The sequence below is a fragment of the Eurytemora carolleeae genome, unplaced genomic scaffold, assembly GCF_000591075.1.
Source record: "Eurytemora carolleeae unplaced genomic scaffold, Eaff_2.0 scaffold839, whole genome shotgun sequence".
Classification (NCBI taxonomy): domain Eukaryota; kingdom Metazoa; phylum Arthropoda; class Copepoda; order Calanoida; family Temoridae; genus Eurytemora; species Eurytemora carolleeae.
Genome location: NW_019396749.1, coordinates 64371 through 78900, shown reverse-complemented (window position 1 = coordinate 78900; position 14530 = coordinate 64371). Strand labels below are relative to the sequence as shown.

General features: G+C 34.9%; 2 protein-coding genes across 2 annotated transcripts; both read right to left on the bottom strand.

Moving 5' to 3' along the window:
- Positions 1-304: 304 nt before the first annotated feature.
- On the bottom strand, positions 305-7911 carry LOC111708184 (uncharacterized). Its single transcript, XM_023481482.1, has 9 exons — positions 7804-7911; positions 6960-7015; positions 5397-5465; positions 5154-5227; positions 4757-4803; positions 3346-3419; positions 2521-2573; positions 2244-2333; positions 305-862 (listed from the first exon to the last, which is right to left on the bottom strand). Exons 2-9 carry the CDS (start codon positions 7006-7008, stop codon positions 776-778), a joined length of 543 nt encoding a protein of 180 aa, XP_023337250.1. The 5' UTR covers positions 7009-7015; positions 7804-7911; the 3' UTR covers positions 305-775.
- Positions 7912-10344: 2433 nt separating this feature from the next.
- LOC111708178 (uncharacterized) lies at positions 10345-14158 on the bottom strand. Its single transcript, XM_023481476.1, has 5 exons — positions 14079-14158; positions 11484-11545; positions 10893-10971; positions 10580-10761; positions 10345-10373 (listed from the first exon to the last, which is right to left on the bottom strand). Exons 1-5 carry the CDS (start codon positions 14156-14158, stop codon positions 10345-10347), a joined length of 432 nt encoding a protein of 143 aa, XP_023337244.1.
- Positions 14159-14530: the final 372 nt, after the last annotated feature.

Genomic DNA, 14530 nt, shown 5'->3' with positions numbered 1-14530 from the left:
TTTATTATCTCAACCTGTTCCTAGACAACTAATAAGTTTATTGTAGAATTTTTGTTACAATTTTTTTGTCGTCGTTCTTTAAAATTTTTAAAAAATCGATGCTCAAAACGTTAACACCCAAATGAGTGACTTTGGACGTCGACTTTGCGCTCAACCTCAGTAATTATGCATCATTAAAACGTTTTATATGTCTCAAATGAATCCTTAAGAATTTCTCCACAAAACTACATTCTTAGTTCAACTACCATACATTGATGTCACTCCCTTTAAGATATCAGATCACTTAAAATTGCGACGTCAGTCCCTTTGGAGAACAATAGATTAAACTAACAATTTTAATTAATTTTAGTTAGTTTTTCTATTCCACTATATATTGGCGACTACTGTATTATAATGTAGTTAGTTGAATACTAGGTTAAATTTGCACCGGTGTTTAGACTAGTTCCTTAGTTGGTAACATTCAGATTAATTCTCTTTTCATGCAGTACATAATATATATTCGATTGGGATTGAAAGGAACTTAACTTTTTGTTATTAATATCTTGCTATGGAAAGGCAGATATTCAATTATTGAAGGGGAGAATGGGAAGCGAGTCTAAAGGGTGTTCGCACATACATCCCAGTTGTTAAATATCTAGAAAAGAGGGCTCGATGGGAAACTTTTAAATCTAGCTAGGGTTGATGACACATGTCCCAGTTGTTAAATAACAGGAGTAGAAGGAGTGGATGGGACACTTTTAAATCTCGCTAGGGGTGATAACACATGTCCCAGTTGTTAAACAACTGGAGTAGAAGGAGGGGATGGAGTTGAAGCAGGACTCTCTTTATGTTTGGTTAGACCTTCATCCTCATCCATTTTAACCTAAATTTAAAAATTTCATTAAGGTAATTAAACCTCAGTGTTCCTCTTTCAGCCCAGTGCAGTGTCCTTATCCTTTTTACATGTGTCCTTTTTGCTTGTAGATCTCATCCTAGTATATCTTGTTTACCATGTACATTCTTCATCTTTCTTCTCATCCTAGTATATCGTGTGTACCATGTACATTCTTCATCTCTCTTCTCATCCTAGTATATCTTGTGTACCATGTACATTCTTCATCTCTCTTCTCATCCTAGTATATCTTGTGTACGATGTACATTCTTCATCTCTCTTCTCATCCTAGTATATCTTGTGTACCATGCACATTCTTCATCTCTCTTTTATTCTAGATATGCCCTAGTATTAATCCATTCCTGTCTCTTTACCCATCCCTTTACAATACTAATGTTTCTGTTTCTCTATCTGCTTATGGGACAACTATTCCTTTTTCTGTTTCTGTTACGCTATCTGTTTCTGGTACAAATATTTCTTTTTCCTGTTTCTGTAACTTTATCTGTTTCTGGCACAAATATCCCTTTTTATTGTTTCTGTAACTCTAATCTGTTGTCTATTCATTAATTGTCCTACTCCTTCGGTATCTTTCACTTCTATGGTATCTTTCACTTCTTCGATATCGCGCGGTATCTTTCAATCAACGGTTTCTATAAATTATCTGTTTATGTAAAATATATGATTTCTATCAATGTCCGTGTCTGTCACTCTATCTGATTACAATAATAGATCTGTGTCTCTCACTATCTGTTTCTGTCTACCTATCTGTTTCTGTCACTCTATCTGTTGTTATCACTCTATCTGTGTCTGTTCCTCCATCTGTAGCTTTCACTTAATCTGTGTCTGTTACTCCATCTGTTTTTATCACTCTACCTGTGTCTGTCACTATCTATATCTGTCAGTCTATCTGTGTCTGTCACTATCTATGTCTGTCAGTCTATCTGTGTCTGTCACTTTTTGTTTCTGTCACTCCCTTTTGTTATCTCTATCTGTGGCTGTCCCTCTATCAGTGTCAGTCCCTATTTATGTGTCTGTCTCTTAATCTGTGTCTATCACTCTAGGCCCTCTATCTGTGTCTGTCCCTCTATCTGTGTCTGTCCCTCTATCTGTGTCTGTCCCTCTATCTGTGTCTGTCCCTCTATCTGTGTCTGTCCCTCTATGTCTGTCCCTCTATATGTGTCTGTCCCTCTATCTGTGTCTGTCCCTCTATCTGTGTCTATCCCACAATCTGTGTCTGTCCCTCTATCTGTGTCTGTCCCTCTATCTGTGTCTGTCCCTCTATCTGTGTATGTCCCATTATCTGTGTCTGTTCCACAATCTGTGTCTGTCCCACTATCTGTGTCTGTCCCTCTATCTGTGTCTGTCCCCTAACCTGTTTTGTTTTCCAAGATCTAGAGTAGAGAGGAGGGATGATTAATGCTACAGGGATAATTAACCCTAGCTGTAGAGGAGGAAGAATCATCTAGGTTTTAAACTTAATTATCAAAACTTTGGTCTCCATTTTTTTAAATAGAATATGTTATCACACGTTATATGATCAACTACAAAGTGAAATTAGAATACACTGCATCGCACAAATAGATATGTAAATCCAATTATAAACTTCATCAAATAAGAATTTAAAAGATAATTTTAATAAAAAAAAGTTCCTGTCCAATGTTGATACAGGGAAGGCTCTCCATATAACCCAGAAACCCCATATCTAAATAAGATAAAGCGGTTTGTGAAAACAAAAATTTTGCAGGACACAAAACAGTGAGAGAGAAAAATGTCATAATTTTTCCTTAAAAATGTTCTGAATTTAAAGATTTTTCGCCTGAATTTTTCTTTAACAATTAAATACTCTCAAAGACTGCAATTAACTATCAATTATCAATACTAATGATCCGAGGCCGAATTTAAAGAATTTGATCCGCATCCAGACACGGTTCTAACATGGTTGGTATTTTAATAAGTGTTCCGAGATTTAAGCCAGAGCTTAATCGGAATCGGTTATTGGCGGTTAAATTCGGCCTCCGTTGAATCAAATCACTTTTTTAAGAAAAAGTGCATCCACATCAATAACATTAGTAGAAAAAATGTATACGTTGAAAAACAGATTTTTGCACAACTTGTTCCTTTTAAAATTTTGGGTTAAAGGGACTGTTAAGGAAAAATGAAAGGAGATATAGGCTGATACCTAACAACTTCAGGAATTGATCGAGACCTATGAGAGTTCAATCTGATGCTCAAATGTCTCAAGAAATTAATAAAAAACTGTGTCAAAGTTATACCAAAACTTATATTTATACGACTGTCACGTAAGACAATTCTGATTGTGGAACTTGGTAGAACCACGGGAATGTTCTTAGCCCGATCTCAAAGTTTATTGAATTGACTTGCATAATAAAAACTGCAGGAAAAGCTTAATTCCCAAGCTAGTTCAATATAAAATTGTAGTTTTATTTCAACTAACAAATATCAGTGATGTCTACCTTTTAGTGCTCCAAAAATGCCGGTAGTAGTTTTCCCCATAATAAACATTATGAAGATCAGCATTCCTCGCAATCTAAACAAAACAATTAAACCTAAATTATTAAAAAATAATTGCCAAAAGCGTACATATCAAATCAAATCATATCAAATCAAATCATATCAAATCAAATCGAATCAAATCAAATCAAATTTTGCTCATAAATGAAGGTTTGAGTTTCAAGTCTTACCCACATCCGGGTTTTTCAATCCGATCTCTACCAATGTCATGATTGTATTACTTTTTCAATCATTTAACGAGTATTTTTTTGGGGGGAGGAAAAAAAACCGAGTGTATTTTCAGTAAAATATGTTTACTTCAGCTGGTAAAGATCACAGCACACGACCAAATTTGAGCCATACCAGGGAAATATTCAGCTAGAAAATACATCATTCTCTCTTAAATCATATCATCTTGAAGAGAAAAAAATCAATTGAGGAATGTTCCCTAAACAATATCAATCAATTAATCAATCAATCATAAATGTTCCCTAAACAATATAAACCAAACAATCAATCAAAAATGTTCCCTTAACAATATCAATCAATCAATCAATCAATCCATCAATCAATCAATCAATAAAACAACCAATCAATCAAACAACCGGGTTGACAGGGGTGTGAAATTCTTCTTACAACCCCCCCCCCCCCAAAAAAAAATATTACAGATTTAATCTATCCCTGGATTTAAGCATTTATTTTTTAAGAATCTGATGTAAAAGAGCTTTCTTCTTAATTTCAAGTGCCCTTCTGTTTAAAGTAGTTCATGTCAGATTGACAACGGTACCCTTTAGCCCTTTTATCAGATTCACAACTTTTCCCTTTAGCCCTTTTATCAGATTCACAACTGTACCCTTTAGTCCTTTTATCAGATTCACAACTGTACCCTTTAGCCCTTTTATCAGATTCACAAGGATTCCCTTTAGCCCTTTTATCAGATTCACAACGGTTCCCTTTAGCCCTTTTATCAGATTCACAACTGTTCCCTTAAGCCCTTTTATCAGATTCACAACGGTTCCCTTTAGCCCTTTTATCAGATTCACGGTTCCCTTTAGCCCTTTTATCAGATTCACAACTGTTCCCTTAAGCCCTTTTATCAGATTCACAACTGTTCCCTTTAGCCCTTTTATCAGATTCACAACGGTTCCCTTTAGCCCTTTTATCAGATTCACAACGGTACCCTTCAGCCCTTTTATCAGATTCACAACTGTTCCCTTTAGCCCTTTTATCAGATTCACAACTGTTCCCTTTAGCCCTTTTATCAGATTCGTCTACAGTCCATTTGCTAGTAAAGATCAATTCAAGAATTAATTTTGACATATCATAATCCATTTTCAAGATCTCTTAAATATTTTTAAATTTTAAATCGGTTACTTAGGATAGGTTCCCGGAAGGTTAGGTCCAGCAAGACTGATAAAAACCTATAAAAAAAATATTTTTTTTTAGAATTCCAAAACTATTTTTTACGCAGTACGCAAAATTCAATAAAATAACATGCTCAATGTGCATGCACCACTGTGCATCAGTACACAAGAAATAGAGAACTCACTTTGTCAATGCATGAAATCTGTTGCATTGTAAGTGTTTACGTTAACTTGTTGAGATAAAAGTTTTGTAAGTGTACACTGTTACTATACTGTACAGCGTGGATGTACATAATAAGCCTAATCTTGTTTTATGTAAGTGTACAAAATAAAGTTTAACTTGTAATACAAGTACACTGCAACTGTACATAATAACCTTTTTTGTGTAAAAAAAAACATTTAATTACCTTGTAAGTGTACATTGTGAAAATCTGGAACGGAATAAGAATAATCACAGGAACATTGGTTGGCTCTAGGAACACTAAAACAATTTTATATCAGCAGAGGCCGAATTTAAAGAATTTGAGCCGCGTCTCTTAAGAGTTATTTTTTAAAACATATAAAGATTTCACTCTTACGTACAATTTACTTTAGTTTGACGTAATGTATTAAATGTAAATATATGTAAATATATTTAAATAAAAAATAACCTTTTGGTTGTGGGATGTTGTTGTAGGCAAACGCAGAACTTATCATTATATTCAGAATGTTCAACGAAACTAAAAACATAAAATTTATTCTAATTTTTTCTTAAACAATTTATAGGCTTCAAAAACATTATTTGTTTGTATATAAGAGAGTTAAGAAATAATGCATGAACAATTTTCCGATAAATAAGTAAATAAGTTAAAATTGTGCTGGGGGGGGGGGTCAATTTGACCCCCCCCCTGTAGATTTTTTTACATAACTCAAAAAGTATTGGTCTGAGGCTGTTGAAATTTTCTGACTTTTCTTACATACCCAAAGCCCTCCATATAGGCCTAAAACAGGGCTTTAATACTAACTGCCTGAGTCCTCAGGCACACTGCCTGAATGACTGCTTTTTCCTGTATCAAACTAAATCTTTGTTTTGACCCACTTTCACTTGTCAGATTTTGATAAAATTTAGCTTTTTGGAAAGCCTTTGACAAAAGGAAACAAATTGCACAAGTTTTGCGAAAAAAAAATTGCAAATTTTTTGCAAACAACCTGTCAAAGGAAATTTGCACATTTTTAGTTTTTCTTGATTAAAAATCATGTTATTTAAAATTTTGCAAAAATTTTTGCATATTTGAAATGGCATGGTCAAGGGCTTTTCAAAAATGTATAATTTTTCATTTTTTTGACAAATTTTTTTTTGCACACATTTTTACTTTATAACTGGATTTTGCGATAAAAAATTCAATTTTTGCAAATTTGCAAATTTTTTTGCAGATTTTAAAAGTAGAGCACAAGAGCTTTCTAATGATGTATCATTTTTCATATTTGGACATCAAACATGGGATTTAGAGGGGGGGGGTCAAATTGACCCCCCCCCCCCAGCGTATCCTGGTTTTCAAGTACCCCAGCAGAGATAGGGTTAAAAACGTGACAGAAAATATCTATATCTTTTAGGATTTTATAAGAAATAACATCTGTCGATTACGTGACGACAAAAATATTTATTACAAAAAGTGGCAGTAAGATTTAGAATAAATTAAGCATGACGTCATTGGTGTCAAATGTGACACAGTTTAAACCCGTATTTTAGGGTTGAGTAAAGTATATTTTAAAAAATTGAAAAAAAATTTTATTCCCATAATCGAATTTTTAGTCAAACACTGAAAATTGAAATGTCATTACAGCTTTACTAAATATGATTTGTATACAATATATGTATATTTACATATGCTCCATTGCCACCTATTGTACTTTTAGATGGGCGGGTTTTTTTTTCATTTCGTTAGTTCATCGTTCGTGAACGACCCGTTTCGTTCGGTTTTTTGAATCGTTCAAAAAAAATGATTTTGTTCGTTCTCAAAATTATCGTTCATTTCCCATCCATTTCGTTCGTTTTCTCAGTGAACGACCATTCAGTAAAATCGTTCGTTCTTCCTCAAAAATTGCTAACATATTTGACGTAAATCAAGCTATTTTCAGCTGAAGGGACTAAAGTTAATTAATGACTTAGGGGTTCAGTCCTGAAACTAATGGTTTAAATTGTGGCCTCATGTCCATATTTTCCCACTACTAACCTAGCATCGGTAAAGGTAGGAATATGAATTTGACAAGACACGGTGTCATCACTGGTCTGAAAAAAAGGTTTTAATAGTACAATAAATCAATCAATCTTATCCGATTATTAACTCGATCCGTAAATCAAGCAATCAATCCACCCTATCATCACTTACACGATTATCAACTCCATCAATCACGCAATAAATTAAATAATCCATAAAATCAATAACTTAATCAGTCAATCAATTAATCGATCAATCACTCAAAAAATCAATTAGCCAAGTATTATTTATCAAATTTTGCTCAATATCATTAATGCGATGGAAAATTCTTTGACCACTCTGTTAATTTCAGGGGTTATAAATTTCAATAATTCAGGGGAAAGCGATTTTACATGATTTGGGGGAAAAATGAAAGACTGGACGAATTCAGGGGGAAACGATTTTAGATGATTTGGGGGAAAAATTAAATACTGGACGAATTCAGAGGAAAGCGATTTTAGATGATTTGGGGGAAAAATGAAAGACTGGACGAATTCAGGGGGAAAAGATTTTAGATGATTTGGGGGAAAAAATTAAAGACTGGACAAATTCAGGGGGAAAAGATTTTAGATGATTTGGGGGAAAAATGGAAGACTGGACGAATTCAGGGGGAAACAATTTTAAATGATTTGGGGGAAAATTGAAAAATTGGAAATCAAAAGGCAACTTTTTTCTTTCTTTTTCATTCTTTTAAATACTTCCCAATTATTCAGTAACTAAACCTTAAAACTGGTATTTATATGCTCTGGAGAAAAATTATTTTCAAAGGGGGGGGGGTCGAGAAAATATACACCCCTGGCTGATTTAATTAATAATTTACTTAGGGCAAGGGATGAGGCAGCAGAGAGGAGGAGTACCAATAGGACAGCTCACGGTTTTGCTACTTTAATTACAATAAATATTTTCAAACTTCAAATTTATTTCAATGAAGGTTTAAAATGTTGTGCTATGTGTTATACACTTTTAGAAATCTTAAATGAAAATTATAAATGAATTAAATAATAATTATTGAGTATTAATAAATCAAGTATGAATTAGATATCCATGTTTTTGTTTCATAGAACGGTTTTTTTTATTTGCGATTTTTCTGCAAAGTGTATTGCGCATTTCATGTTTATAAAAAGCAATGGAGAAACTCGCAGAAATAAAAACTTATCAAGTTTGAAATCGACAATATCTTACACATTTTTGAACAATTGTACCGTGTTAATCGGGCATTGTCATCCTTGCAAGAAGGGTCATTTGAAATTGTGCTTCCAGTCCATTTCAGCCAGAGGTATGATTTGATAAATCGCGACCGTTAAAAAACTAAATATGGCTCATTGGGCATTCATTTTCTAGTTCAGTAATTCAAATGTTTCACATAGGTTCTGAACTCCTGACCTCTTAAAATATTTATTAATTTTTATAAATTTTAAAATTTAGTTTATCAATGGGGTTGTTTGTGTCCAGAACACGTCAAAACAACTGAACAGATCAGGCCCAATTTGTTTATGGTAATTTGGATAATCCCTAAAAAAGGTTTATAACCGGGCAAAAATATATAACTTATAATTTGTAAATTAAATTTGTAAATCTATCATAACAAAAATCCACAAAATTTACATTCAGTGCAGTAAATATATTTGAGCTGAAAGTGCAGTATATTACAGAAAAACCTTACGATTTTTTTAATACGAGACATTTTTACAGTGTACAATTTTTAAATAATTGAGTGTAAAGTCGTTTGTAATATTTCACCAGTCTAATTTAAAAATTGTACACAGTAAAAATGTCTCATTGGTATCAAATGAATCCTTAAGTTTTTCTCTACAATACTGCATTCTCAGTTCAAATATGTTACATAGCCGGTCTCTCCTTTTAAAGAAACATTTTATATCTATATTCTTTGCGCTTTGGGAGAAAGAACGAAGCACAATATCTTGATATACCAGGGAAGAGAAAGGGAAGAAGAAGGGTCCTTGATTACCTGGTTGAAGGATATAAGCCTAGATATACCAGGGAAGAAGAAGGGAAGAAGGGTCCCTGGTTACCTGGGTGAAGGATATAAGCCTGGATATACCAGGGAGGAAGAAAGAAGGGAACAAAAAGGGTTCCTGGTTACCTGGTTGAAGGATATAAGCCTGGATATACCAGGGAAGAAGAAGGGAAGAAGAGTCCCTGGTTACCTGGGTAAAGGATATAAGCCTGGATATACCAGGGAAGAAGAAGGGAAGAAGGGTCCCTGGTTACCTGGGTGAAGGATATAAGCCTGGATGTACCAGGGAAGAAGAAGGGTTCCTGGTTACCTGGGTGAAGGATATATATCTGGATATACCAGGGAAGAAGAAGGGAAGAAGAGTCCCTGGTTACCTGGGTAAAGGATATAAGCCTGGATATACCAGGGAAGAATAAGGGAAGAAGAAGGGTCCCTGGTTACCTGGTTGAAGGATATATATCTGGATATACCAGGGAAGAAGAAGGGAAGAAGAGTCCCTGGTTACCTGGGTAAAGAATATAAGCCTGGATATACCAGGGAAGAAGAAGGGAAAAAGAATGGTCCCTGGTTACCTGGGTGAAGGATATAAGCCTGGATATACCAGGGAAGAAGAAGGGTCCCTGGTTAACTGGGTGAAGGATATAAGCCTGGATATACCAGGGAAGAAGAAGGGTCCCTGGTTACCTGGGTGAAGGATATAAGCCTGGATATACCAGGGAAGAAGAAGGGTCCATGGTTACCTGGGTGAAGGATATAAGCCTGGAAATACCAGGGAAGAAGAAGGGATTCACCGACAAAGGGTCAAACGACCCAGGGTCAAACGACACAGGGTCAAACGACACAGGGTCAAATGACAAAGGGTCAAACGACAAAGGGTCAAACGACAAAGGGTCAAACGACAAAGGGTCAAAAGTGCGACAAAGGGTCAAACGACAAAAGGTCAAAATGATAAAAATATTTTTTGATTTGAATCATAGGAAACTCGCAATTTTAATCACAAAACACCGCCAAACTTTTTTGAAGATTTAAAACTTTAGTCTGATTCTGGCTTCCATAATGGTCGGGTTGGCAATATATTTGACCATGTTGCCGCAGCGCTCGGCCCCCTAGCTTGTCCTAGCCGCAGCGCTCGGCCCAGAAATTGTCTTAACTAACCTAACCCGTGGCCGCAGCGCTCGGCCCCCTAGCCCGTCCTAGCCGCAGCGCTCGGCCCAGAAATTGTCTTAACTAACCTAACCCGTGGCCGCAGCGCTCGGCCCCCTAGCCTGTCCTAGCCGCAGCGCTCGGCCCAGAAAGTGTCTTAACCTAACCTAACCCTAAATAATAATAAATAAATGGATATAATTGACCATGTGGCCACAGTGCTCGGCCCCCTAGCCTGTCCTAGCCGCAGCGCTCGGCCCAGAATGTACCTAACCAAAGCATAAATAATAATAAAAAAAATACTAACTGACAGAATTAAAAAAAATTTGCCCCTTTGTCGCATTTTTTGACCGTTTGTCGTTTGACCCTGTGTCGTTTGACCCTTTGTCGCGTTTTTGACCCTGTGTCGTTTGACCCTGTGTCGTTTGACCCTATGTCGTTTGACCCTGTGTCGTTTGACCCTGGGTCGTTTGACCCTTTGTCGGTGAATCGAAGAAGGGAAGATGAAGGGAAGAAGAAGGGTCCCTGGTTACCTGGGTGAAGGATATAAGCCTGGATATACCAGGGAAGAAGAAGGGAAGAAGGGTCGGGATTAGAAGAAGGGAAGGGAAGAATTGAAGATATGTCAGAGAAAGATTTAACTCTTTTGATCGAACTCTGGAAATAACAAAAAAAAATCATAAAATAATCGATTAATTCATAATGATATAACTAATAAATATTGTAATAATTAATAATAAAATTGTTTTAATAATCTATAATTTTTAAAATATTTTTTTTTTCTTTACCTGTGATAAAATGCGTAAGAGAACATTAAAAGAGTAAGAAAAAGACTAACACAGTAAACTGATGCCATCAACTCATATCCTTGACATTAAAATATGATGAAAAAATGAAAAATAAACCATGCAATATCTATAAAAATATAAATTGGGATTATTATAAGTAATTTTTTAGAGAAAAACAAAGTATTTTGTATCCTATATAAATTAAACTTAGGATAACATATGGTGTGAAATTACAAAAATTATCTCGTAACACAGCAAACTACAGGGACATCCAACAAAATTCTTTTTATTTTCAAAATTTGCCGAAGTATGACTGAAGGATTGACCAACAAGAAAAAAATGAAGAACAAGAAATATAGAAATCTTAAAATATTTCCATCTGATATCATATAAAAATTTTAAAAAAATTATTAAAGTTAAAAACAAAAATTATCTATATTTATGGAAAATTGTAAATCTTGTAAATCATCCCGGAAAAAAGGAACACTAGCAGGGGATTTGGCCAGGGGATGAGGGGGGGGGGGGGTGCACAACTTTCTAGGAAAGGGGCTCCACCATCATTTCCCCGGAAACCATAATATCTTTACTTACCCAGTGCGTCTAAAATTTCCTGAGGGCCAACTGTACTGTTACAGGCTCCCTCCACCACTTCACTGTAAATAAATAAGTTTAAATTTAAGGCCAAAATATAAATTCTATACATTTTGACTTATATTATATATTGAAGGAGCTATGTTAATTACCTTCCTGTTAATTAAAACATGCAATTGCAACTCTGTATAGTTTCACAAAATATGGGAGCTATGTCAATTGGCCTACAATCATGTGTCCTACAACCATTTGTCCTACACATCATTTGTACTACAGATCATTTCTCTTACAAGTGGAGGAAACATCATTTGTCCTATACATTATTTGTCCAGCACATCATTTGTCCTATACATTATTTGTCCAGCACATCATTTGTCCTAAAAAATCATTTGTTTATACGTCATTTGTCCTACAGAGCGGAAAAATAATCATTTTTCTTACACATCATAAAATATATACATATATATTATATGTTACGTTCTATTTATATTGAACAGGTGAATATATTTACTAAGGGTAAAACGAAATAGGATCAAAAAGTGTGACAAAAGGGCAAATTTTCTTTGGGGGCGGAGGGGAGACAGCTCATTATTTAACATTTAAAAAGAGCCCCCTAGCCCATCCTAGCCGCAGCTCTCGGCCCAGATATTGTCTTAACCTAACTTAACCCTAAATAAGGTGAGAGAGAGTAAAAGAAAATTATTTAACATTTAAGTGGCCGTATCGCTCGGCCAATTAACCCAGAATTAGGTGAGGGAAAACATATTATTTAACATTAAAAATGCCACAGCGCTCGGGCCCTACCCCATCCTAGCCGCAGCGCTGGGTCCAGAAATTGTATTAACCTAACCTACCTTACCCAAAATGAGGTGATATGACAGCATTATTATTTAACATATTAAAAGAAATTAAATAAAACTTTTTAAACATTACTATAAAACAAATATTGTTATCCATTGTAGAAAAAAAATTGTATTCCCTCTCTGTTGGACAAATAATGAATAATGAATAGTGCAATTAAATTGTAGGACAAATGATATTTATCTCTCTCTGTAGGTCAACTGATGTGAAGACTATAATCGAAGTGTAGGTTAGGTTAAGACACTTTCTGGGCTGAGCGCTGCGGCTAGGACAGGCTAGGGGGCCGAGTGCCGCGGCCACAGGGTCAATATAATCCGTGTCAGATCCATGTACAAAATTGATAGGGAGGGGGTGGGTCCAAAAATCGTTCTCTAGGAATATACCGCGTATAGAAATAAACGTTTATCTATCAACTTCGAAAGAAAAACAAAGCCTAGTGATAGAATTGTTTTGGGGAAATCTTCCATTGTAAAATAAGACATCCGTACATATGTATCCTACAGCCGGCCAAATGGATTGAGATTTTGTTGTAGACACTCATGTATAGCCTGGGGGTGAGCAAAAACTGTTTTCCTAGTATACGATTTTTGAACACCCCCCTAACCCTCCTATTATTTTTGTACCTTTTTGATATCTTGATATCCTGTTCTTCAAACAGTTAATTATGGCTAGAAAATATTTTATATAGGCTTGAGTACAATTACTTTTCTACAAATTTTTCTTGCTCTCATAATGGAATTCTTTCGGATTCTTGGACGAAAAGTATCTCTTTTGGTTATTTTTGAGTTTATCTGGGGGATTTATTACTTCGGATTAAAAGTCTTTTTTCCGGTTTTATTTTTTATTTTTATTTGCTTTTACTGTTCTTATATTCTTAAAGATGAAAAGTCATTCCATTGCCACTACGTTTGCAAATAAACTATTATTTACCTATTGCAGTTTTGTTCAAGTTTGTAATTTTATTTTAAAGATGAAAAGTCTGCAACTACACTTGCAAAAGTAAATCGATCTTGTTTTTGATTAAACCATTATCATTGAAGAGGTCTGCTAAAAGCAGCTCATTACAGCAATAGATGCGAAGGATTTATAATGAGAGAATTTTTCTCTCCACTTTTTGCATGTGATGTATACTATGGTTGATGTGTTTTTTAGTATTGAATAAAGTTTTTAAGAAGAAGAATTTTGTACATGGATCTCATATGTAACACATGGATATAATTGGTCATGTGGCCGCAGCGCCCGGTCCCCTAGCCTGTCCTACTCGCGGTGCTCGGCTCCCTCTAGCCTGTCCTGACCGCAGCGACCGGCCCAGAAATTGTCTTAACCTAACCTAACCCTAAAATTATTAAAAATAAATAAGAATAATTTTGCAGTTTTTTTTTTCAACGCCGGGCCCTTCAGCTAGTATTAAACACAAATGACCTATAGGTCAGGGTCAATTTGGACAATTGGACTCCGATTCATTGGTCAATTTAATTCATAATTCTATTTAGGTTCTAGGTTCTAAACCTATACAGAGTTCAGGACAAGAGAGGCACAGACTTCTGATATCTGATGGTAAGCTCGGTTTATCTGTAAAATGTAGAAAGATTAACAATATATACAAAAAAAGGTCATTGAACGATAATATTCGAAATATTATAGTATTGAGCTACATTTCGCAGCACTTCCCAAAAATATGGGCATAATAAGTTTTTATATATATTAGTACGTTAGATCGTAAATATTCAAAACCTGGAATTTTGTTGAGATTCCATTTCTAGATCCTCCATTTCAACCTTGTCATTACACCTGAAAGGAGTATTTAATTTCATTTCAAATCTAAGAAATTGTTTTTCCGAGCTTTTAACGATTATTTGGCGCTCCAATTTACATCCATCATGTGTTCACTACAAAATAAAATCCTTATAACAACATTTACATTTCTTAAATTATCAAAAAACAATGAGAAAAGTGCAATTTTCATTTATTATGACTTTTCTAACTTCAGATGTCCATGTTCTTTGAAAGAAACAGTTACATTCCTTGAAGCAATATTTACAGTATTTCCTGAGTACACAATTCGTACACAAACAACCTTAAATTCTGGATTCCTATTGGAAAGAATATTTGTTAAGCAACAATCCCAGTGATCCTATTGGTCAAAACACTTTTACTTATTCCCTGGAAAACTACAGAGCGTCCCA

Excerpts from the sequence above, each read along its gene's own strand:
- LOC111708184 (XM_023481482.1), bottom strand. The coding sequence starts at position 7,008 with ATGACACCGTGTCTTGTCAAATTCATATTCCTACCTTTACCGATGCTA. Across the intron at positions 5,466-6,959 it reads CCTACCTTTACCGATGCTAG|TTTCGTTGAACATTCTGAAT; the intron begins GTTAGTAGTGGG and ends TTATGTTTTTAG. Across the intron at positions 3,420-4,756 it reads CTTCCGGGAACCTATCCTAA|ATTGCGAGGAATGCTGATCT; the intron begins GTAACCGATTTA and ends TGTTTTGTTTAG.
- LOC111708178 (XM_023481476.1), bottom strand. The coding sequence starts at position 14,158 with ATGAAATTAAATACTCCTTTCAGGTGTAATGACAAGGTTGAAATGGAG. Across the intron at positions 10,762-10,892 it reads TCTTACGCATTTTATCACAG|AGTTCGATCAAAAGAGTTAA; the intron begins GTAAAGAAAAAA and ends TGTTATTTCCAG. Across the intron at positions 10,374-10,579 it reads CTTCGATTCACCGACAAAGG|GTACATTCTGGGCCGAGCGC; the intron begins GTCAAACGACCC and ends TGCTTTGGTTAG.